At 38.6% G+C, this 21,786-nt stretch overlaps 1 protein-coding gene across 1 annotated transcript in view; it reads right to left on the bottom strand.

The window, feature by feature from the left end:
* ASZ1 (ankyrin repeat, SAM and basic leucine zipper domain containing 1) overlaps positions 1-21,137 on the bottom strand; it is a 41,954-nt gene extending 20,817 nt beyond the window's left edge. The window contains exons 1-6 of the mRNA XM_054187949.1: positions 21,033-21,137; positions 19,575-19,671; positions 14,196-14,318; positions 11,039-11,150; positions 1,177-1,288; positions 781-915 (exon numbers count right to left, since the gene is read on the bottom strand). Coding sequence (XP_054043924.1) covers positions 781-915; positions 1,177-1,288; positions 11,039-11,150; positions 14,196-14,318; positions 19,575-19,671; positions 21,033-21,137 — 684 coding nt within the window. The remainder of the gene's footprint in view (positions 1-780; positions 916-1,176; positions 1,289-11,038; positions 11,151-14,195; positions 14,319-19,574; positions 19,672-21,032) is intronic.
* Between the last annotated feature and the right edge of the window lie 649 nt (positions 21,138-21,786).

The following is a 21,786-nucleotide window of genomic DNA, read 5'->3' on the forward strand; positions in this document are numbered from 1 at the left end:
ATAGTTATCATTTTTTCTCCTGCCTAGCCAAGAAAGAAAGAAAGAAAGAAAAAGAAAGAAAGAGAAACTGTAAAGCGAACTGCATTTCACATACATTTTTGAATAGCCAATGCAAAACCTCACATCATTGCTAAGAGCAACTCAAAGCAAAATACACAGAAATCTGGTCTGATTGATCCGCTATGCATCATTCGGTAACAGCAGTAAACAGATTGATTTTAGGAGAATATATGTTGACTTCAGCAGATCTGACCAATTTACACCTTCTTAAATTTTACCTTTTTTTTGGTTTTGTTTTTTAAGAATTTTACACCTTCTTCCCTCCTGAGAATGGACTTTGAAGATGGCCAGTGCCAACTTCCCCCTTTTTAGCTTTACTCTTTTCACTTCCAAATTCAATCAGAAGCTATACACTGCAAATCAGTTTGATATCCACATTTGCTCGCACACTTCAGCAGACAGGAAAAAAAATAATTTTTTTTTTTACTTCTCACATCAACATTACTAACACGAATAATCCCTTGTTCTGTAATCCACATCTGAAGTCAAGGATTCTGAAAAAAACCCACCTGTTCCCAAAACATTATGGCACTTAAAGGCCTGTGAAAAGTTGGGTTATAGCAGAAAATAGCCTATACAGATGTAATAGCACAAGTATTCAACTAGCTGCTATAATTTAGTTAATAAAGTAACACTTCTACAGAAAATTATACAATTAATGAATGAATTTTTGAGGCAAAACACAGAATTTGCATTTCAAAGAGAAATAAAATTAAATACCTCTAAATGTTTATTGATTTTTGCTAGCTCTGCTGCTGTCTTCTCATCCTTAGTCTGCAGATTTTTGTCAGCTCCCAGCTCAAGCAACTTAAAAATTACACTTTTATGTCCATGCTGTGCTGCCCATATTAATGCCTGCAAAGAACAACTTTGTTTTACCAAGTTTAAAAGAGAAAAAAAGAACCGAGGTTCAATCAATAATGCAACCTTCACAAGTTCTTACGTGGCAGAATATGAAGACAAAGACAGGTAATGCAAAACAATCTCAAAGTGGTGTTAAAGCAGAAAAATACACCAGTGAGTATTTCTGAGGAAGTTGTACTAAGAAACAAGTTTGTGGGTTCTTGCTTTAAAATGTTTATCATTAATTACAACACACAGAACTAAATCACTTACTGAATATCCATTTTCATCTTGGGCGTTAAGGTGCGATCCATGAGCAACAAGAAGAGCAACAACCTGAGGATAGCCTTTTCTAGCTGCATACATAAGCGGAGTCATTTGTCTCCTGAAAGAAAAGGGGATGGGAGAAAAAAAAAAAATTTAAAGATTTCCAACTGTATTATCAAGTAGAACACCTCAATTCTGTAAATATTCTCTTTCTATAGAAGAACAAAGCAGAAGATGAAAGCCCACCACATTCACGCTTCAGCACAAGAGTCAACTTAACAGAAAGTACAGAATTCAGCAACTCATTTATGTCCAGTTAGTAATTTTTAAATATTTTAAGAGTTGGCATTTATTTCCTGATTGAAATTAAGTCAAGAAGTCAACTGTTGTCCTTCGCAAGAAGGAAACTCAGAAGAAACTAAATAAGTTTCTTATAGGAGTTTAGAATACAGATTTATAATGGGAGGGGAAAAAAAAATAAAATCAATCTTTTACTGCCTCCAAATTCAAGTAGCACATTAAAACACAAATAATCTTAACACATCCCAGCTATTAAACACTTGGTGTGTTAGCTTGGTGATTAAACCATTTCTGGTTTGGTTCTGAACTACATAAAACCAGTTTTTAAAGACGATCCCTCCTACTGCTACCACAGACCCAGCAGCAGGCCTCTCATTTAGCACATGGATCAGCTTCATGAGAAGGGAATGGGCATAACTCCACATCACAAGTTTTCACCCTAGTAAAAGCAGAGAGTATTAGCAAATCACCCATTTCCCCCCCCCCCCGCTGCCTCAATTAAGAAAAAAGTGGCAGGGACTTTAATTTTTTTACTTCAAAAATTATTTTTAAAAGACACAGCTTAAGTGACAAATTCTACACACAGTTTAATTTAAATCCAAAGTTCTGAAAAGAAATATGCAGTTTTGCGGAGGGCAAGTTGTAAATCCCAACTGAATATTCTTCCTCTTAAATATGTACATACTTGCAAAACCCTCTCTGGTAAAAACAATGTAAGCAACAGAATCACAGGTCACACTCCTCTTGCCAGTGTGCGCAGGTGCAGTGCAATAGCACAGGGTCCACACGTAGTATCAAACATTCAGATCCCCCCCAGTACGCCTAAGAGGAGTCTTCAGAGAATTACAATACAAATACCATGTTGAAAATCCGAATTTTCCAAGTACTAAAATTAAATGCACATCAAAGTATTTCTGTCCTTTATCCCACTTTTGTTTTCTGTTCCCAGAAGTGTTGACACTTTCTCTTCTCCATCTATTACTATTTCTTACAATTGCTGAAGAAATGAGTACGTACAGACGCCACCTTTTCCATTATTCTGTTTTTTTTATATCCCAAAACCATGATGACAACAGCCTATTGATTTTATGCTTCTATTGAGATGCTTACAAGATGGAGCCATTGTGAATTGCTCTAAATTTTTTGAAAGAAAAAAAAAATACCACTCAAACACTTATGTTAGAAAAGTATCTTCCCACATGCTGGACACTTATTCTTTGGTAGAATAAGATTGCAGAATTAAAAAAAAATTAAAAAAAATTTTAAAAAATCACTACTGGAGGACAAAGATGCGGAGTTTCTGGTCGCTATGAAGTAATCAGATTTAAGCTAAAACATTTTGATTAAAAATTTCAATTAAACATGTTCAATTAAAATTTATCGTATCTTAAAATGCAGTATTTTTTCCTAAAAAAACTATCATGTATTGCTTTTAACGTTAAGCTCTGCAACAAAAATCTGCTGTCAAAAGATTATTCTATCTTATTAGGATATACTTGAGGGGAGGATTGCTTTTTCCAATATTGTTTCTTAATAATAAGTTCAATACTGACCACTAGAGGGACCCTGAAAAGTGTATGTATACCAAAGCAGCTGTCTTAAAACACCGATTTTCTGCCTCCTTCCAGAGTATTGATAGAACTAAGGCTTTGCTCATCTTTCCTTGTTAGCGCTCGTTCACAAAAGGATAATCTTTTGTCTTCTGCAAACACAGTTAAAAGTGCACTGAAAAAATTACAAATACTACAAATTTGAAAGAGCCTTATGATAGGGGGGGAAAAGTCAATTACTTGGAGCTAAGCAAACTGAAAGGTAACCAGGCTGTCAAGACATACAGTCAAATAAGAGAAAGGAACTTGTTAATGAAATAAAAAGACTTGCATCAGTCTATAACTAATCCAATTTAGACCATCAACACTGCAAAAGCAGAAGTTCTGGCTAAACACAAGGAGACATTTTTACCATGGGATACAGTCAATCAGTGGAACCGGTTGCTCAGAGAAGTTTTGTAGTCTCCATCTTTGGCAAGTTTCAAGACCAGATGGCAACCTAGCCCAATGTCATACCGGAGGTGGCTTTAAGGAAGAAGCTGGACTAGAGATCTCCTGAGGTCCCTTCTGACTGGAACTACCCTGTGATCCCATGAAGATTACTACAGAAATAAAGACTCTACAATCTGCTCCTGTAACTTAACAACTAATGGATGAGATAGTAAGACATAGGTATCTATATATAGACATATACATTCAAAGAATGAACAGAAGTTGATTACAACCTAATATTTTGTAGTAACAGAAATCAAACTTTCCTGCCCAATGCAGACACTTACTTCCAATCTTATTTCTATGCAGTGGCAGGTAGCCTTTGACAGGCTTTCCATGCTACCACCTTTAAAATATTTACATCTGAATGCAAAAACAGTCCATTCACACCTGTTTTCATTTTCATTTCTTCTGCTCTCAACCTTTTTTTTTTTGTTTTGAACTTGCACACTGTTACTACCTCACAATTACCTCCTGCTTTTTCAAAGGAAAAATACAGAACAAAAGTCCAGAGGCTACAGAACAGTCTTTTCTCCAAAGGACATCATGTAGTGGTTACAGCTGTACAGAACTGCAGATATGGCATCTGAAATCAAGGCAACAATTCAGTAACATTAAAACCACTGAAAAAGTTTCTCCATTTTTAAGTAAAGCACAATAAGCATGATGTTTAAAAGGTCCACCAACATGAATACGCAATATGTACTTAAAACATTCCATTTTAATGGTCGGGTTTTAATTTCAAAGGCTACAAGCTGTTTCAGGATAGAAACGTACATAGTGCTGCATAGGTGTGTAATTCATTTACACGCTGCTATGTATCAGGAGGTACCATTTACCGTCTTGAACACATGCTGCACAGGCACCACCTGAGAAAGCAAGGTCCATTTACACGTAGGTCCACAAGAGGGAGACTAGAGCATTAGGGAAAACAAATCTTGTTTTCCTAACCCTGCAAAGAACCCCGACAAATACAACAACAAGCTTTAAGATGCCAAATCCACTGTTTCTTGATTGAAGAAATGTTGCAAGAGAAATTAAATTTATTAAATGTACATCCTACTGCAATCTAAAAATGTACATAGAAAGCATGGTGATAACCATCCAGACAGAAGATCTGAAGAATCCTTTCATCATTTTTAGGAACCATGCAAACATTCGCATTTCAGCAATCTGGTTTGTAGATCACCTTCTTGTCCAAACACCTGTGAAGTCCTTTTGTAAGGCACAATTTGCCACATGACATTTGCCCATATTGAACACGATACTCAAGTGATAGTCAATAAATAAATAAAAATCTTAAAAGGCATATAAGCAATTGATTAATTAAGCATGACATCCGTTCCAACTATGTTTGCTTTCAGCTATGCAGCACCTAAATAAAAAGCAAGGAATTCTTCACTGGTCTCATGCAAATGAAAGTTGGCTGTTTTTATTTTTTTGTTTTGTTTTTTGTTTTATCTTTAGGTCTCCCTGCTCTTATGTCAAGGCTAGAGAAAAGGACAAAACCAAGAGGTTTTTCAGTGTTCAGGGCCATCCAAAACTTTGTATGTGACATCTACATAAAGATACAACAAGAGGTTCTTACAGGCTCACTTCATCTTCATCCTATCAAAAAAATGGGGCAAAACATAACCACAAGAGAACAAGCTGAGTAGAACATCCTAAAAGCTACCATGTGGAGCCTCCTCTCCCCTGGATATCCCCCCCAGGATAACCAGTGCCACAATAAAACCAGGTGATACAGTGATAGCTAGCTATCTCACCAAAAGATGTCCCAGGTGCCTGTCATCACTAAGCTAAATCTGTGGTGCAGAATTCACCACACCTGACAAAAGCACATTCTTATGTTGGGGATCGCACTCTCAAGCAAGACAAAGTTTATCTTCCTGGAAAATTTCAGAAGACGGAGGAGAAGCAGAGAAGATATCTTCCATCTAGACACAGGTTTTCTTCCTTCGGGGAGATGGCTACGGAAAACTCTGTATTTCAGGTTGGTGAGACGATTCTATGATCCTAAGTATAAGCTGTATGTAAAGTCTCATAACTGGATATATGTTTTGTTAACTGACCAGTGTATCACTAATATTAGAAAAAAATACAGCAGGTAGAAAACAATTTAACCTTACGAGCTTAGTCTCGTTCTTTTCTTATTGAGATCCCAAAGCAAGGAATTGATGCTACAAGACACTAATATTTTCAGTCTATTGATCTGCAAACTGAACACTGCTTCAGATAACCAAGAAGCATCTTCAGAAGCTTTTGGAGCCAGTTTCACCACACCAGTGTCATATGTTAAGCTTGGAACTGAGAAACTAAGTGGTAAGAGTGTGTCCACAGCCAACAGAAGGAAAGCTATTTGCCCATTTTCTGGCTTATTGGGGTTTTAAGTGATAAGGTGGTAAACCCTATACAACAAGTAGTATCGGAAGGACATACTTTAGCGTACTGTGAGCTGCAAGATACTTCTTTCAGGCACTATCTGCTGCAGCAAGAGAGAAGAGTCCTCTGTCTTCTTGAAGCAGAACTTGTTAGGAGAATGGAACATAGAGCTCTAGTAAGAAAGTGAGGCTGGTAAAGGTGACAGCCTAGTTTCAGGTTCCCTAGTTTTAGACTTCAATTCAGATTGCTGGTTCTTGTACCCTTCTGCTTATGAACTCTGTCTACATGATTGTTTTAAAATTAAAAAAAGCCTTCTGTGTAAGTACTACATCACACAGAGACGGGATGGTAGACAGCTATAAAGATATCTTCATATGACTAGAAAAGTACTAAGGATGTGATTATAAAAGGGATTAGCATAAAAATTAACAATGCGGATGGCAGCACTCTATGCTATGACATTCCCAATTATCCTACCCTGTCCTCCTACATCCTTACTCCATTACATTTTTACAAGCATGCTGGTTTAACTTAAAACACAGAGACTTTGATGTAAACTAGAAAAAGAAAAGAGTCATCCACATAATCAGAAACTTCTCGGACTGTTTTCAACTTTACTTTCAAAGTGGGGGTAAAGTCTACAGTCTTTAAAAATAATTTTCTAAGTGATTTCTAATCAATCTAAATCTCTGGATTTAGAAATCAGCACATACATGTGAAATTTACTCCACCTTTCTGATGAAAGGGCAGTTCTCTGTCATGTAAAAAACCCAAACCAATTCTATGCAAATAATCCATGATCAGGGTAAACTAGTGGCAGTGACAGGAAGTTTAATATACTTGTGATAGAATGTTGCTGATATAATGCTAATGGGTTTCAGTGCAGGTTTTGTTTCTGTTTTACACAAAGACTGTTCAGATGACATTCCAAGACACCACAGTACATTTTCAGAATGCCACTGTTAAAAATAGCACCTAATGTTGCTGCTGTCCCCAAGTATTTTACACCTTTGCCCAGAAACTGTGATCAATAGTTGTAAGCCTGTCAGTGCCATGGTACAGTCAATACTAGCTGGGAAAAGTACAATCATCTACTTCAGCGTCTAGTCTCCTTCCCCCTACCAAAAGATGTGATGAACAAGACTCAACACTTATGTTCAAAAGCCACTCTTCCAAACTCACATATTTACCATGCTTTTGACTTCTCCCTAACTCAAATAAGAGGAAGGAAGAGATGTATGGACATAGCCCAGATGAACACAGTACTTTGGTAAATGTAATTTTGCATCTGATTTTTTATATTTAGTCCCTCTGTCCTGATGTTCCACCAACATAATAAAAAAAGTCTTTCTGTCCTGAGTTTATGGTGCTAGAATAAAAAACTCTCTGAAAGGCATGAAGCATAACAGAGCATAGCATCACAGGTATTTTTCACTCTGAAGAGGATTAAAGATCATGACTAAATCATTATTAAATTCCCTGATTTTCTTGCCCCAACCATAAAAGGCACTGTAGTGCATTAATGTTTCCCAGGCTATTTACCTTTACTGAAATGTACTGTTTGTCATTTGGCGTGGTTAACTATCACATAATGATAATGTCAAGGTCTTTGAAATTATTATGCGGCAGCGCAGACTTACTATCTTATCAGTAGCAATAAGTATCTTGCTAAAATTGAGGTGTTACACAACTGCTTTATTCTGACTATGCAACCTGAAGAGAGACCTACCTTGTGAACTGGGGAATACTATGATGAAAATTCCCCCCTTCCATTATCATCTTCTCAAGCGGGCAAAATAGACCAAAACTTACATCCTGAAACCACTTTTGATACTCCTCAAAACTGCTCTGAATATAAGCATAAGTGAACATACATAGGCAACTTAATACCACACCTGAGCAATGATTATATTTTCATGTATAGGCATTCATGTACATGACAGTATGCTTCAAGCTTAACTTTTAATCTGTACAATGACTAAAGACAGACAAAAGGTCTCGTTCTTACAATACTGATCCTAAAAGAAAAAAAATAATCAAAGACTTTCTGAAGACTTTTCTTCAAATATACACAAAATTCATAACCATTTCAGAGCAGAAACACTTGATCATTGACCAGGACTCAATTGTGTCAGAAGTTTTAACAGCGAGGGGAAAAAAATCTACACAAACAAAATCAAACCTCCACATATCCCATACAGAAGAAGAGACAAAGAGCTTACACCAAAATAAAGGTTTCAGTCCTTCACCTATTTGTACCTTCTCCTAACAAAGAGCTATTAGCATGAAACTTCAACTCAGAGCACTCTCCTTACCTGCAAAGCCATTAGGTTTCTTTTACTCTACTTTATGTAAACACGAACTTGGAGGATGTCATCACTAAAATCCGTATTCACTAAACAACCTATAACATATAATCCTAGCAGTAGTAATTTAGTTATCAGTTGGTCATGCCTTTTCCTTCTGCCTAAAACAAAATCACAGCTTAACATTAATAAAACCAGTGTACCTTCAAGAAAGAACTGCAGGTTAAACATTTTTTTTTTTAAAAAAAAGACTGCTTAAATATTTTGAGGCCTTACAAAAGGATAAAGTATATAGTTTATGTTTTGGAGCAAGAAAGAGGTGAATGATACAAGATAAGCAGAACAAATTTGTCAAGGTAGCATTGACTTAAATGAAGTGCTCAGGACATAGTAGCTCTACAAAGACTACACAGAACAGGTCTTACAATGCGTTCTTGTTTCACCTAGCCATTACCTTACTTCTTGTTCGTCTTTCAAAACTCCTCAGTTAGCACTTATGCTTTGATAAACTACATTCTCATCAACAAAACTGGTTTTACAACCATCAGTACTCAGTTCCCAATTCTGATTTAGCAAAAATATCAGAAGTCACTCTACTGAATACTTTCTCCTCAGTACTCTATCCTATTGCAAAGAAACCATCAACCTGCCCATTCCTAAATCCATTTCTTTCTTAGACTGCATTTCAAAAACCAGTTTATTTCTCACTAGTCCTTCTCCGTTCCACATACACTTTACCAACTGGACAAAAAAAATTGCAAGTTTCTGTGTATCACCTCCTGATGACATGAAATAAAAAAAGCCTACTGGCTGCCCTGACAGCACAACAGAGAAAGGATAAATACCAAACTCCACCTTACATGAAAATTAAATATTCTGCTTTGCATTCACACACATTCCAGTTGTTTGTGGACAAAAGCGAAGCTTAAAATCATTCTGGTTCTTAAGTGCTGAGATAGCCAAATAATGGCTTATTGGTTAAGCCATTGGTTAAGAACCTTAGTTCTTAACACCTGTGGTAAGCTGATCACACAGGAAGTACTCTCACAATAACCTCAACTCACTGACAGTTCTGATGCCCTCCTAGAGAACATCCTGCTCACTCTAATGAAATGGGTGTAAAGTGGGACTGCAGTGCCACAGAGGGGTCTGTTTTGATCCCTTATCTTCACAGAAGCTGTCTGCATTTCATCCTTCTGTTTCAGAACACAGTGGAAGAAGCCCACGAGAAGCAGCAGCTGCTGCCTGAGCAGTTCTAATGACAGTGGTATGCACAGATGTCACATACTGGAAAGGAATAAAGGCAGCACGAAGATTTTCGAAAAATCCAGACCTTGTCATCAAACTTCTACTTTTGTTTGGTACAAATACGACATTTCTAATTGTCACAATTCACCTTTTCATTTGAGAAAGACTAACATTGCAACAGTGAAAGAGACACAACTGGATACTGTATCCAACATATGCAAGCATAACTCATATAAACAAAGAGATAGCAAATAAATATTTGTGTATAAAGACTAACTACGCATGTTCTAAGTTTATAAATAAAGTTTTGCCCTTAAAATTCCCATCTTTTGTGTCAGAATACAAGCTTCTTTTTTTTCCCCCCAAAGTTTAGCCAAAGGCCTTTCCAAATGTAAACCTGCAGCTTTGCACTCTGGTTTACGTTTCCAAACACCCAGGACAAAGTTTAATAATGCAAAGACTTCCCCCATTTTTTAAATCAGGATGTTTATCCTAATTACCAGCTATCTGATGGCAACAATATGTAATTATTTCAGAATCTGTAGCTTTCTCTTCTTTCATGAACAATGTTTAGCCTCTCTGATAAGAATAAATGAATGGCATTTAAATTTGGTACCAGACATCAGTGGTACTTCAGCACAACCATGTTTCCTTCTTGTCTACCAGTACAATGCTCACAGCGAGGTTCAGGGACCAGAGTAATTGAATTCTACTAATGAGAACCAACAGGCCTCCAATTCTGTTCTTTTCAAAAGGCTACACTGTCCATGTATCTCGGGTAATGTGGTGAAAGAGCTGTGGTATAAAAAAAAAATAATTTCAGTTAGCTGAAAACCAAGCAGTTTCAGTTTGACCCAAACAATATCTTTTTTTTTTTTTTTTTTTTCCCCAACAGAGGCAGGACAGTTTATCTTGGGAAAAAAAGAATTTTTCTTTTGGATGCAAACTGAAACACTGCATCAGACTATGCAACTACACACATCTCACAATGCACTGCTTCAGACTGCTGAGACACAAAATGGTAATTCAAGAAACAAGCTGTTACTTGTTTTTAAAAGGACATTAAATCTCTTTTTAATCTGGATTATTCCAGATTGCACTGGAATAAACGTATTTTATTTACACAAAAGTTTTCTTTTTTGATAGGAGGCTGTCTGTGAAAGGAATATTGCCAGATACCCACAAAAGAAGGCCATGAATTTAAATAACGAGTTAACTGATTTAACTTACATCCTTATACAGAAGGAGCAATATGATTTGGGAAAGGTAGAGGACATATTTCTTGCCCTTATACTGCAGTCAACTGAAGTATTAAGATTAGTTTTTATCTTAAATATATATCTTGTTCAGCTGAGGAACATACTTAAATTTGATAAAACTGATCATAGTCTTATTTATTCAGATGAATGACTGTACTAGGAGAAATAAATATCTGGACACTGATCTTACCTTATACAGACAGCAGCAAAATTACAAAAAGCTAATGAAGTATACACCATTTTAACCAACAACAGCTAAGTTTATTAAGAAGTCTCTGTATATTAGTATTAAATTTTACGCTGTATCCACAGACATGGATTTTTTTGGTACCTGCAAGTAACGTTAGGGTCAGCATTCCTTGATAGAAGCAGTTCTACAGTCTTCAAGATGTTTTCCTCTGAAGCATGCGCAGTACATGCTGCCATCAGCACAGTGTACTTATCTGTTTTGAAACTTGCAGTTAGAGAATTACATATGTAAATATCATGCTACACTTGCATGATACACTTTACATTTGCTAGAGTTGTTATTAAGTTCTGATACTCTTAAGATATTCAGAAAATTATAAGAAACTTGGTTTCCTTCCAATTCCAACTAGAATTATCAGGTAAGATAGAGGCATCTGACAAGATACTCAGAAAGATGAGAGTGAACGGCAGCAGTAAAGCATCTACTCCTACTCAAGTTTAGGATACTTCTTAGGTACCCCCCAAAAAAATCTCAAATCTTGTTCCACACCAGTAGATTCACTCCCTGTTCCTCCCCACTTCTCCCCAAAATACAGTCAAGGGAAGTAACAGCTCACAGGAAGTTAACTGCAACCTATAAAAAAAGTACATGAAATGTATTATAAACACATAGCAACATCAATTTTATGGAGAACAGAGACTAGTACAAAGGACAGTTGAAGTACAAAGGCTGTATTATAGGGCTTAAGGAGAAGGAAGTAAGTTTACTAAACTAGATTACTATGGTGCAGTAGTGGCAGGAAGAGAATTACAAGTATGTTTTTAGATGTGGATTTAAAGAACATCTACACAGTCCATAAAGATTCCTCGGGAGGAACCAGGGTATTTGCTCCAGCTCTGAAGCCAGCTGGGTGTTCCATGCCACCTTTGCTCAGAAATCAGGCTGTACACCCTTGCTGTTTGCCCACAGAACAGGCTGATCTCCTTTCCCATGGTTCTCCTAGAGAGATGTGGGAAGCATCACACCTCAAGGACCTTAGCAAGTTGGTTGGCCCTAGAGTCAATTAGAAGACTGCCACTTGAATAACTACCCATTTTGCTTATTGCACAAACTTGCTCACAAGTTCAAACATGCCTTTAACAATTTGTTTTAACAAGGATAATTTTAGCTGTACATACTTCAGACCATACCATGAAGTGTTACAACATATTTTCTAGCTTTCTTGTAGAAATTTTAAGACCCTGTATAAATTAACACCTTTATTCTTCAACTGAGGTTAGATTTTTATTATACTTAAACATTGGAAGTTTTTTTATGTACTTCATCCCCCTCTGCTCTACTTTCTTTATTTCTTACCACTTCTTGTCCCCCACCCCCCAACCAAAGACCTTAGTTTTGTGTATAAATTCATCTGTTTTTTTAATATACCATCTTCTAATTTTCAACTACCTCATGTACAATTTCTAACACACATAAATCAGTATGTTAAATGAAAAATTAGGTTTCAGAGAGTCACTTAAACTCCTGAAAAGTAACATTTCAGTAAACTACTTGATACACTGACAGATTTTTACTCACAATGTTTAACCTGGTTATCAATAACAACATGGACAGAAAGATGGCAGACTCTGAACAAAGGTTAATCTGGGAATGATATTTAGGACGAACCTGTAGTTATACTTGTATTCAGTAATTCATGTAGTGGTAAAGAGTGGGAAATTCATTTCTGTTAGCCTACCTATAACTCATACATGTGAGCAAGAGACAGAGAAGAAACACCTTAGTATTCTCAGGTTTCTCTTTTGCGGAGAAAAACTGGTAAGAGACTGCAAAAAAGATAAAAAAACCCAGAAGTGACAGTGAATTTACTGCTCAAAGATGCTGCATTTTGATCCCACCACATAGTGAATGCTACATAAGTTCCTTGTTCTTCAGGACTACCTAAAATTAAGTAACCGCTTACAAAGAATGACAGTAATTAACACTATAGCTACTATTAGGATTATAAGCAGTATAGGATAATTAGTATATGATCGTTTATGTGATTGCTTGCTGATGTAAAAAAAGCAGGACTGGTGACATTTAGTACCGCTTTAGGACGGTATGCCTTTACTGAACACATGTGGCCTGACCTGAATCAAAGACTTGCAAGACTGTTCCTGGCCAGACAATACTCTGCTGCGCATATGCCCTAGCTACTGTTTCCCTACACAGACTAACAGGGAAACAAGATGAGAAACCTGATCCTAGCAAGGTGCCACTTAGGGCAAACACAGTTGGTCACACACTAAAAAAATGCCACGCATGTTGGTTAACTGGTCAGCCGAAACTGCTGCCCATAGCAGTTTCTGCCCCATTTATAGCTCTCTACAGCCATAAACAAGAACAGGTATGAGTTGTAGGCAGCCACATGGAAGTTCTCTGAGGCTGATGAAACAAGGACAGTAATTCGAAGGCATGACTGCTTTTGGTGCAGGAAATCTACTCTAATCTCATACTCTGATCAGCTGCTAAGACTTTCAAGAAAATTTTCAGAGCCAGATTTGTACCATCTGCATTTCAGTTTACTACTATTACAAATATTGCCAAGCTACTGGAAACACGATCACTGTTTTTATGTACTTGGCGATATCATGTGTTGCATCAGTTTCTTCTGTACTGCAATGCTTTTTCTTGAACTTGGATAAATCTTCCAACACAATGAAAGAGAAAGAAAATCATGTTTATGGTTAAGTAGGAAAAAGTTATTATTAAGCCATAAAAATTGACAGAGGAACTGATATTTCTTAGAAGCTCCACTGAACTCTTGCAGAAAAAGGTGATCTAGCAACACACTGAAGAACAGTTTTCACTTAATAGAAAAATTGTGCTCTAGTTTTAGAGAAATCCACATTAGTTTCCCACAAACTCAAAAGCTGTTCCCGTTTTTTGGGATTCTAGCTGGTTTCTGCATGTACATAATTCATAACAGGATGAAACAAAGGACGTTTTAACTCTACAGCTTTATCCAAGTTAATAAGTATTTCCAAACATCCTTTTTAAAAAAGTACTTGGGGATTAAGAGGTAGGGAGGAAAAGACAGAGTGAAAGAAAAAGAAAACCCATCAACTGATTCCAGATCAGTTCCAAGAACACAATTTTTACTTTAAAACTACTACTTTTACTTCGAAACTGTGAAAGCCAGGCTAGGTCCCGGTTCTGTTGTGAACTTTGATTTTTTCCCCTATATATGTAAAAAAGAATAGGACAATGTCTGGTACTGACCATTACTGGCCAATATTTTTCATTCACATCTTACCTATTTCAAAACATGCATTAGCACCTCTGTCCAGAAGAAGACGCACTACTGCGAAATCAGCCACACTGGCAGCACACATCAGGGGAGTCCAACCAAACTGAAAGCTAGATTCTATGCTTATACCTGTCAAAATTTAAGATACTAAAATTATAAAACTGCACCACAATAAACATTCATTTTATAAACCTTACTTTTAATATGTATCACTACAAATGTTACACACCATTTGTGTTTTTTAGTCCTAGGGAGAGAAGTCTCTTATACCATTTTCATTTTTTTAATACACTTATACCTAGAATACCAGAAAATAGCTTTTAGAACTGACACCAAGGAATCCAAGAAGTTATGTACCACAGAAAGACTTTAAGTACCACAGAAAGACTACGTTAAAAAGAAGGTAACTAATAAATTTAGCTGCAAAAATAATTTCAGAGAATTGCACAGAATCTCTGTTTTCTCCACTTATGTGCAACAGCTTTCATCAATCAAAATGAAAAATTTTGATTCTTCCTAAGCCAAGTGGACTGCTTGGGAAGCAACTTGCTTGTCAGGATATTAAGGTCATATTGAGTAGGGTCTTCCTGCTTCACAACTCCTTGTCTTCTTGCAAGACAGTTAACTTGCAGACACCACTTCTGCGTTCAGTACCAACAAAATATTGTATCAACAGAAAGAAATAGAAGATTATGCAATATTCAGTCACAATCACCAGATTTGTTTGTTGATCTTTATAATAGCCTTATCTTCCTTTGTGGCTAGAAGTAAAATTGACAGACAGTCCTCCCAAGTTCACCAAAAGCCAAGTATCAGACTGAGATACTCATCTGACAACTTTCAAATAAAAACCTCTAAATATTTTTGCAGTAAGGGGAATCATCTTTCCTTCAATCCTTCCTCAAATATTACTTCCTGTATAACAGTTTCCATCATTTGGTTCCATACCAGTCCAACAGTGATTACGGATAATCAAAAATACTCCTCTAAAAGAGACAGCTCTGAAAAAAAACCCAAGACTGTCCTAAGAAATTTGTGACACTTGAGCTACATGCATACCTTTTCATGCAAAATGTGTATTTACTTTCCCTGCCTTGGTAGTTTGTCAAAGATGTGCTCTGTGTAGCAGCATAAAGCTGTTAAAGATGAGAGTAACAGGTCACTGCTCTGGGATTGATTCTTCAACTGTTTAACATCTCTGGAGTTGAAGTGAGCAGTAAAGTGGCAACATTCAATGAAAGCCAGGTGTTGAAGCACTCTAACACCTGCAAGCTACTAAATTTATGATCAAATCTCCTTAGTAATTCATACATACTAGCTTCATCCTTAATGTCACAGCACACCAGTCTGTCTACAACATAAAAAACATTTCATTAAAGCCCACTGCCAAGTTCTACAACGGGAGCCAGCAAGTGTCCCTTAGCAGTCACACCTGAACTTCCTTGTAGATGAGTCACTTCAAGAATTCAGAAAGCCTGATATCCAACAGCCCACTGAAGTAACACTAGTAGAAAAGGAACACCAGAAAGCTGGCACTCTGTCAGCCTTAAGAAGTCCCTTTTCCTCTTAAGAAAAGCAGTCCATGTAACTAGAGCTCCCATCTACAGCTTTTTATTTTAATACATATCTGAACAATAGTGATAAAAGATCTGCTTGGCAGGCATACAGAAACTTATTAAAACTCTTGAGAAGGCAGGTTCCTCACCGTTTTCTTTACATGCATAGCAGACAGTATCTGCCACGATGCCAGTGATTCTTCTAAGTTTTAAAAGGTCTTTTTGGCAATGAAATGTCAAAGCTGTGTTACAGCTTGTTCGTCCTGCACGGTCTCCTCCATCTTTGTAGTAACTGCCTTGAAGTACCACACAGTGTGAAAGTCACAATGCAAACCAGCTAGAATCTCAGAGGAAGACAAAGAAAGGACTGAAACAGCAACAGTCATGTTGCTTCTTGGCTGCATGGCTAGTTATAGGAGCTGCTGACCGAACCAGAAATGCCACCCATTGGTTACTACTCAGACTCTCTCATGAGCTGTTCTTGAACTAAGCAACGTTAGTTTAGCATTTAAAATCACCCTCAAGAAGTTCTGCAAGGCAACAGTGAAACACAGAAAGATTTTTTTTAGTGAAAAGTCAGGCTAGATCCAACAGCCAGAGGCTGCTGCAGCTCCATTTCCCCAAGTCCAACCAGTATTGATGCTGTTTACTCCCAGCAGGCACGCACATACGCCACCAGCCACGCCAATCAACACAGACAGCACCAATGGCCTAGTCTTGCTCCCCTTTGGGAAAGATGTATCTCCTTCAGCTGCTGTCATCACAGACACATGGGCCTCTGACCCCTGGTCCCACTCCTGTGCCCGGCACATCCTTTCACTCACTCCAGTCTCTATAGTCGCTGGTACCCAGGCACAAGGGCCCTATGACAGCCCCGGGCGTCCCTTCCTCTGAGTCCGTAATTTGGGTTCCTGCCTGCCCTTGGGCCTCTCTGATCCTCTGGGCTTGTAGAGTTGGGCCTGTGATGGGCTGATGGCTTCCATGACAGGCCTGGGAGCAGCTGGGCCAGGGTATCACTTGGGCTCCCCCACCTGCCATTACCTCTCTGTGTTCCTTTCTAGGCATGAGCAGAGGAGCTTTTCAGTCACATAACCTCACAAATTATGTCTAGGAGGTAAAGCAGTTACAACACTCTTTCTTACAACCCAAGTAACAGATAAATACCCTCCTCTCTAACCAGGAATGGGGAGAAATACATTCTGGCCCCAGTCGAGCTCTACAGCAGAAACTGTAAGAACCATGTGAAGACAAAGAATGGCAAACGAAGAACTATGTTCTTTCTGTGATTACTACAGTTTCTCTGGTCTGCCAGATATTTTGTTGACTGTGGCTAATAATAGCTATGGTAAAAAGGCTGGTTTTATACATAAAAATTCAAAAAGATTAACAAGACAAATGCCCGAAGAGCTATGACCAACCTCTACAGAGAGCTTTTTATACTAAATAATTCCACATTTGACACCAAAAAAACCTGAGATCTTGAAAGATTTTCATTTAGTTAGCTCTTAGTATTAGAATTCATTCACATTCAGACACAATTTATCTGAAGGAAAAGTTCTAAAAGGCTTGATTCTAGAAGAATTCTCTCCAATAAAAGTATTGATTTCTTTTAAGTCTGTCAGCGCTATGTGCTATGGTTCCGCTCCAAAGCTCCAAAGCTGAGTTACGTCAGAGCTGCTGATGTCTCCCACTGCTGGGCCAGCCATGGTTCTCATCTGACTCAGGGTCCAGAGTCCTAAACTGGCTGAAAAGTTATTCACACACACTCCACTCCCATAGTTTACTACTGCTTTAATTCCCTGAACTGGCTCACAAAAAATAAGATGGGCTCCAGCACTTGTGCAAATATAGGAGTGGAACAGACTGCTGAATGAAAACAGGAATGAGGATTTGACTGTAGCCATAGCTTTGATCAGCCTAAACTGTCATGAGGTCATAACTTTTAATTCCATTTGAGGAAAACTAACATATGAATTATATGGTGTTAAGTATTTTACTCGCAAAACCAGACGAAAATGCCCAAGTCATCTTTGAACCTGCTACTTACTTGCGTTACCTTTTGTGACAGGTACTTCAGAAACTTAGTTCTTAGTATGTTGCCATTTTATAGGAGGGGTAAGAGAAGACATTTTGCTTGTCCGTCTCCTAAAGGAGCTCTGTAAAACTGCCTCGGCGCCAAAGATTTTTAAAGCAATGGCTAAGCAAGTCAGAAGACAACATGTTCTTGCTCTCCCTGAAAGAATCGCCCCAACTGTTGCTAGGAAATCCACTCCCAATACAAATCCTGAGTTTGGTTGAGTGCTGGTAGCGAGCCTCCTACAAGCTCTACTGAACATACACTAAAGGCAACTTTGGAGGCAAAGATTTAATCTGAGTGAGCACCAATCCTCTGAAAGACAATGTTACATTTCTTTACAAACACTTCCCTATTAGAGAGGCATTGTGTTCTACTGCTCTGCAGGACAGTACTGGATGGGTCAAAATTTACCGTTAATCTTATTTTCAGGAAACAATAGATTCTCTTGTTATACTGCCTTGTGCATTTCAGGAGACAGGACACTAGACTACAGGAATCTTCAGTCTGACTTTACACTTTTACAGATACCTGTCATCTTCCAACAGCACAGAACTGCTCATTATGTAGCAGCCATCAATGCAGAAAGTGAACTACTGCTGTTTGACTGGAATACAAGCAATTAAAAATGGATGGCTGTAACAAAACAATCAAGCAATCACTAAGACATCACTAAAAACTCTACCTATAAATAAGAACATATTTTCTGAAAGCAAGACAGAAGATGTATTTTGCTCAGTATTATACCTCTGTGTTTTAGCCTGTGCAATACTTTTTACTTAATTTAAAAAGAAAACCATTCCCCCACTGTGGTGAGAAACAGTCTTCTTCCTCTAGAAGGGCAAGTAATGACATTGTTTTAAAACTCAGAAAAATCTATTGCTAACTAGGAAACGACTTTCTTCCAGCCATAAGACAGATTTTCTTCAGAGAACATGCTCTTGGCTACTATATTCTGCTTGCTTGCTGAAGCAGAACTCCCTGACAATTATCACTAGGCAGGTTAACTCAGTTATGCAGCTTTTGATTGCCTTGGATGCTTCAGTAAGTGATCCAATTCTCCTAATGTTGAATAACAGAAACACATTACAGACAAATACTGAGTAACAGAACAGGGAGAAAGGCTTTTAGTGTTAAGACAAACTACTTTTTAGTGAAAAATGCCACATAAACCCTATTAGACCTTTAAGAATCACAAAATCTTTGTCCAGCTGATGTTGCCAGGACAGCAGTATTACACAGGGCACATACCAGAAACTTAACAGTGCTGTGAGAAAAGACCAAAAAAAAAAAAAAAAAGGGGGGGGAGCACTAAAATAAAAAAAGCCAGCCTCCCCTTCCTGCCCCCACCCCAGCAACCTTCAACACCAAAGTAAGACCACCCACTGAATTCACACTCTCAATTTAAACCACCTCGAATTCAGTGTTTGTAATTTATATTTTCAGGTTAAAAATGCATCTGAAAACAAAGAAACACCTTATTTCATAGTTCACACATTATAGTTTTCTCAATTTTCAGGGCTCCTGATTGATGAAAGAAATATAAATTATAAGGAATTTGCTGGAATACCAAATGCTGAGTCATTGAAAAAGTAATTTCATCTTATTTTATAAGAGTTTATATCCTGTATTGGAAACACTCACATATTCCTACGTGCACTTGACACATTATTTTGAAACAAGAAACTTCAAAGCTTTAGAATTCTTGCCAAGTTCAATTACAAATATTAATCTTCATAACTGACTTTTCCTCACCAGAATTTAAGAGTTCTTCAATTAATGACACATCACCATGAAACAGAGCCTTCTTTAATGCTTCATTCTTGTCCGCCTGCAACATTTGATCCAACTGCTAGACAAGCAAAGAAAAGTTAAGTCAAAACCTGGTAACTGTTCCAAGGTAAAAACTACAGCTTGATTTCAGTATAAAAGCATTAATGATCTCTGTAAGGACAAAGCAGAGGAGGAGGAGGGCAGGAGGAGCATAGTAAAACTTTCCTTCTTCCATCTTAGTAGATCCGCTTAGGGTCTACTGTAATACCTAAGTTTTAAAATTAACTTTTCAGAAAGGTTCCATTCTCTGAAAATATAAGTATGTTCTTTCTCAACAGACCTGCTATCCTCCTACACTGCTCTCAGTTTTTCTTAATGGTAGCTGATTTCAGTTAAGATTCTTTTTCATCAAATGCAGCTGAAGATTGCTGCTGGCATTATCTAGATTACACAAACCACTTAACACACCAATAAGTGGAATACTATTCCCCAGTTTCTTTGCAGACAGAAGTGGGTATGTAAAGAGAAGCAATTTCGTAAGTTCCAAAGTCATAAAATAAGAACTCAGAATTATACATTTTTCCCCAGCACATTGTAGTCCATCTTTCCAATAACTTTTGTATAGATTTTAATAGTTATTGTCTAGTGAACCAAAGGTAAGCAACAGTCAATATAACAATTTAGCCCTATTTTTGTTCTACTTAGCCAACAATTTCCAAATAATGCATATCCTTGGAATGGAACCTCAATTTAACAATCAAGGCCCCTGAAAAACTGCCTATAACCTTTAGCAAGAGTACTGTCTCCCATTAGAAGAAAAGCCTCTTTATAGCATGGACACAACCAAAAATGATATAGAAAGTCTTATTAAAAGGAACAGGATGCAGCATTTCAAATGTTTGCCATCTCTACCTATGATTCTCTACTGCAAGTATTCAGTTACTTCCATTTTCCAATTCCAGCCATGAGACAAACTAACGGCAACAAAGCCCTTCAGAATCTCCTTCTGCCTCACAGTATCAGACGCCTCACACCTATTAGATGCAATAAAACCACTGGAATCTTCATGGGAGCAAGAAACAGTCTCAGAGATTTAAGATATAAATCAGCTTTACAGCCCTCCAGCCACTTTCAAATTTGTTCTCATGTTGAGGTAGGGACTGGGGTCCGTTATTGAGGCAGAGAAAAATGTTTTAAATAAACATTGAGGTTTTATGTGAGAAGACAACCCCCCAAAATTTAGATTTTATTTACTGCTGGATTGAAGGTACTACCCGCCAGGAAATAACCACAAAGAAGGGGCCAGTCGCCGCAGCCCCTTCGGAGGCCGCTCTCCTCAGCGGGGCCGGCCGAGCCCTGCTTCCCTCACCGCGACTTCAGGCCGAGGCCACCTCCCTCACGCTCCCCCGGGCTCGGTGGCGCCGGGAGGCTCAGCCCCACCTGCGGCTCCCGCCGCACGACGCCGACATCCCACCCGTCCTCCTCGCTGTCGCCTTCCTCATCTCCCCCCGCCACGGCGCGGAACGCCCACGGCGCGGCGGCCATGGCGCTGGCAGCTCACGTGCCTCTCCCGCGCGCGCAGTGCGGCGCGGCCGGCGCGAGGGACCGTAACGACCCGCCGCGTGCTGGGGGCGTGGCGCGCGGCCGGCGGCGCCCCTCAGAGCAGGGGAGCGGCGGGGCAGGACGGGTAGACGTTTCGTGGGCACCGATTTCAGGGCTGGACGGCGGTGGGTTGTGAGACGATTAGGGGGCTGGAATACCTCTCTTATGAAGAAAGGCTGAGGGATTTGGTCTTTTTTAGTCAGGAAAAAAGGCGACTGAGGGGGGATCTTATCAACGCTTATAGGTATTTAAAGGGTGGGTGTCGGGAGAATGGGGCCAGGCACTTTTCAGTGGTGCCCAGTGACAGGACAAGAGGTAATGGGCACAAACTTGAACATAGGAAGTTCCAGTTAAACATGAGGAGGAACTTCTTTCCTTTGAGGGTGGCAGAGCACTGGAACAGGCTGCCCAGAGAGGTGATGGGGTCTCCGTCTCTGGAGACATTCAAAACCGACCTGGATGCGTTCCTGTGCAACCTGCTCTAGGTGACCCTGGTCTGGCTGGCGGGTTGGACTAGATGATGTCCAGAGGTCCTTTCCAACCCCTAGCATTCTGTGATTCTGTGAGAGGAAGAGGGTCGCCTGGCCCATGC

Source organism: Rissa tridactyla, chromosome 1 (genome assembly GCF_028500815.1).
Source record: "Rissa tridactyla isolate bRisTri1 chromosome 1, bRisTri1.patW.cur.20221130, whole genome shotgun sequence".
Lineage (NCBI taxonomy): Eukaryota > Metazoa > Chordata > Aves > Charadriiformes > Laridae > Rissa > Rissa tridactyla.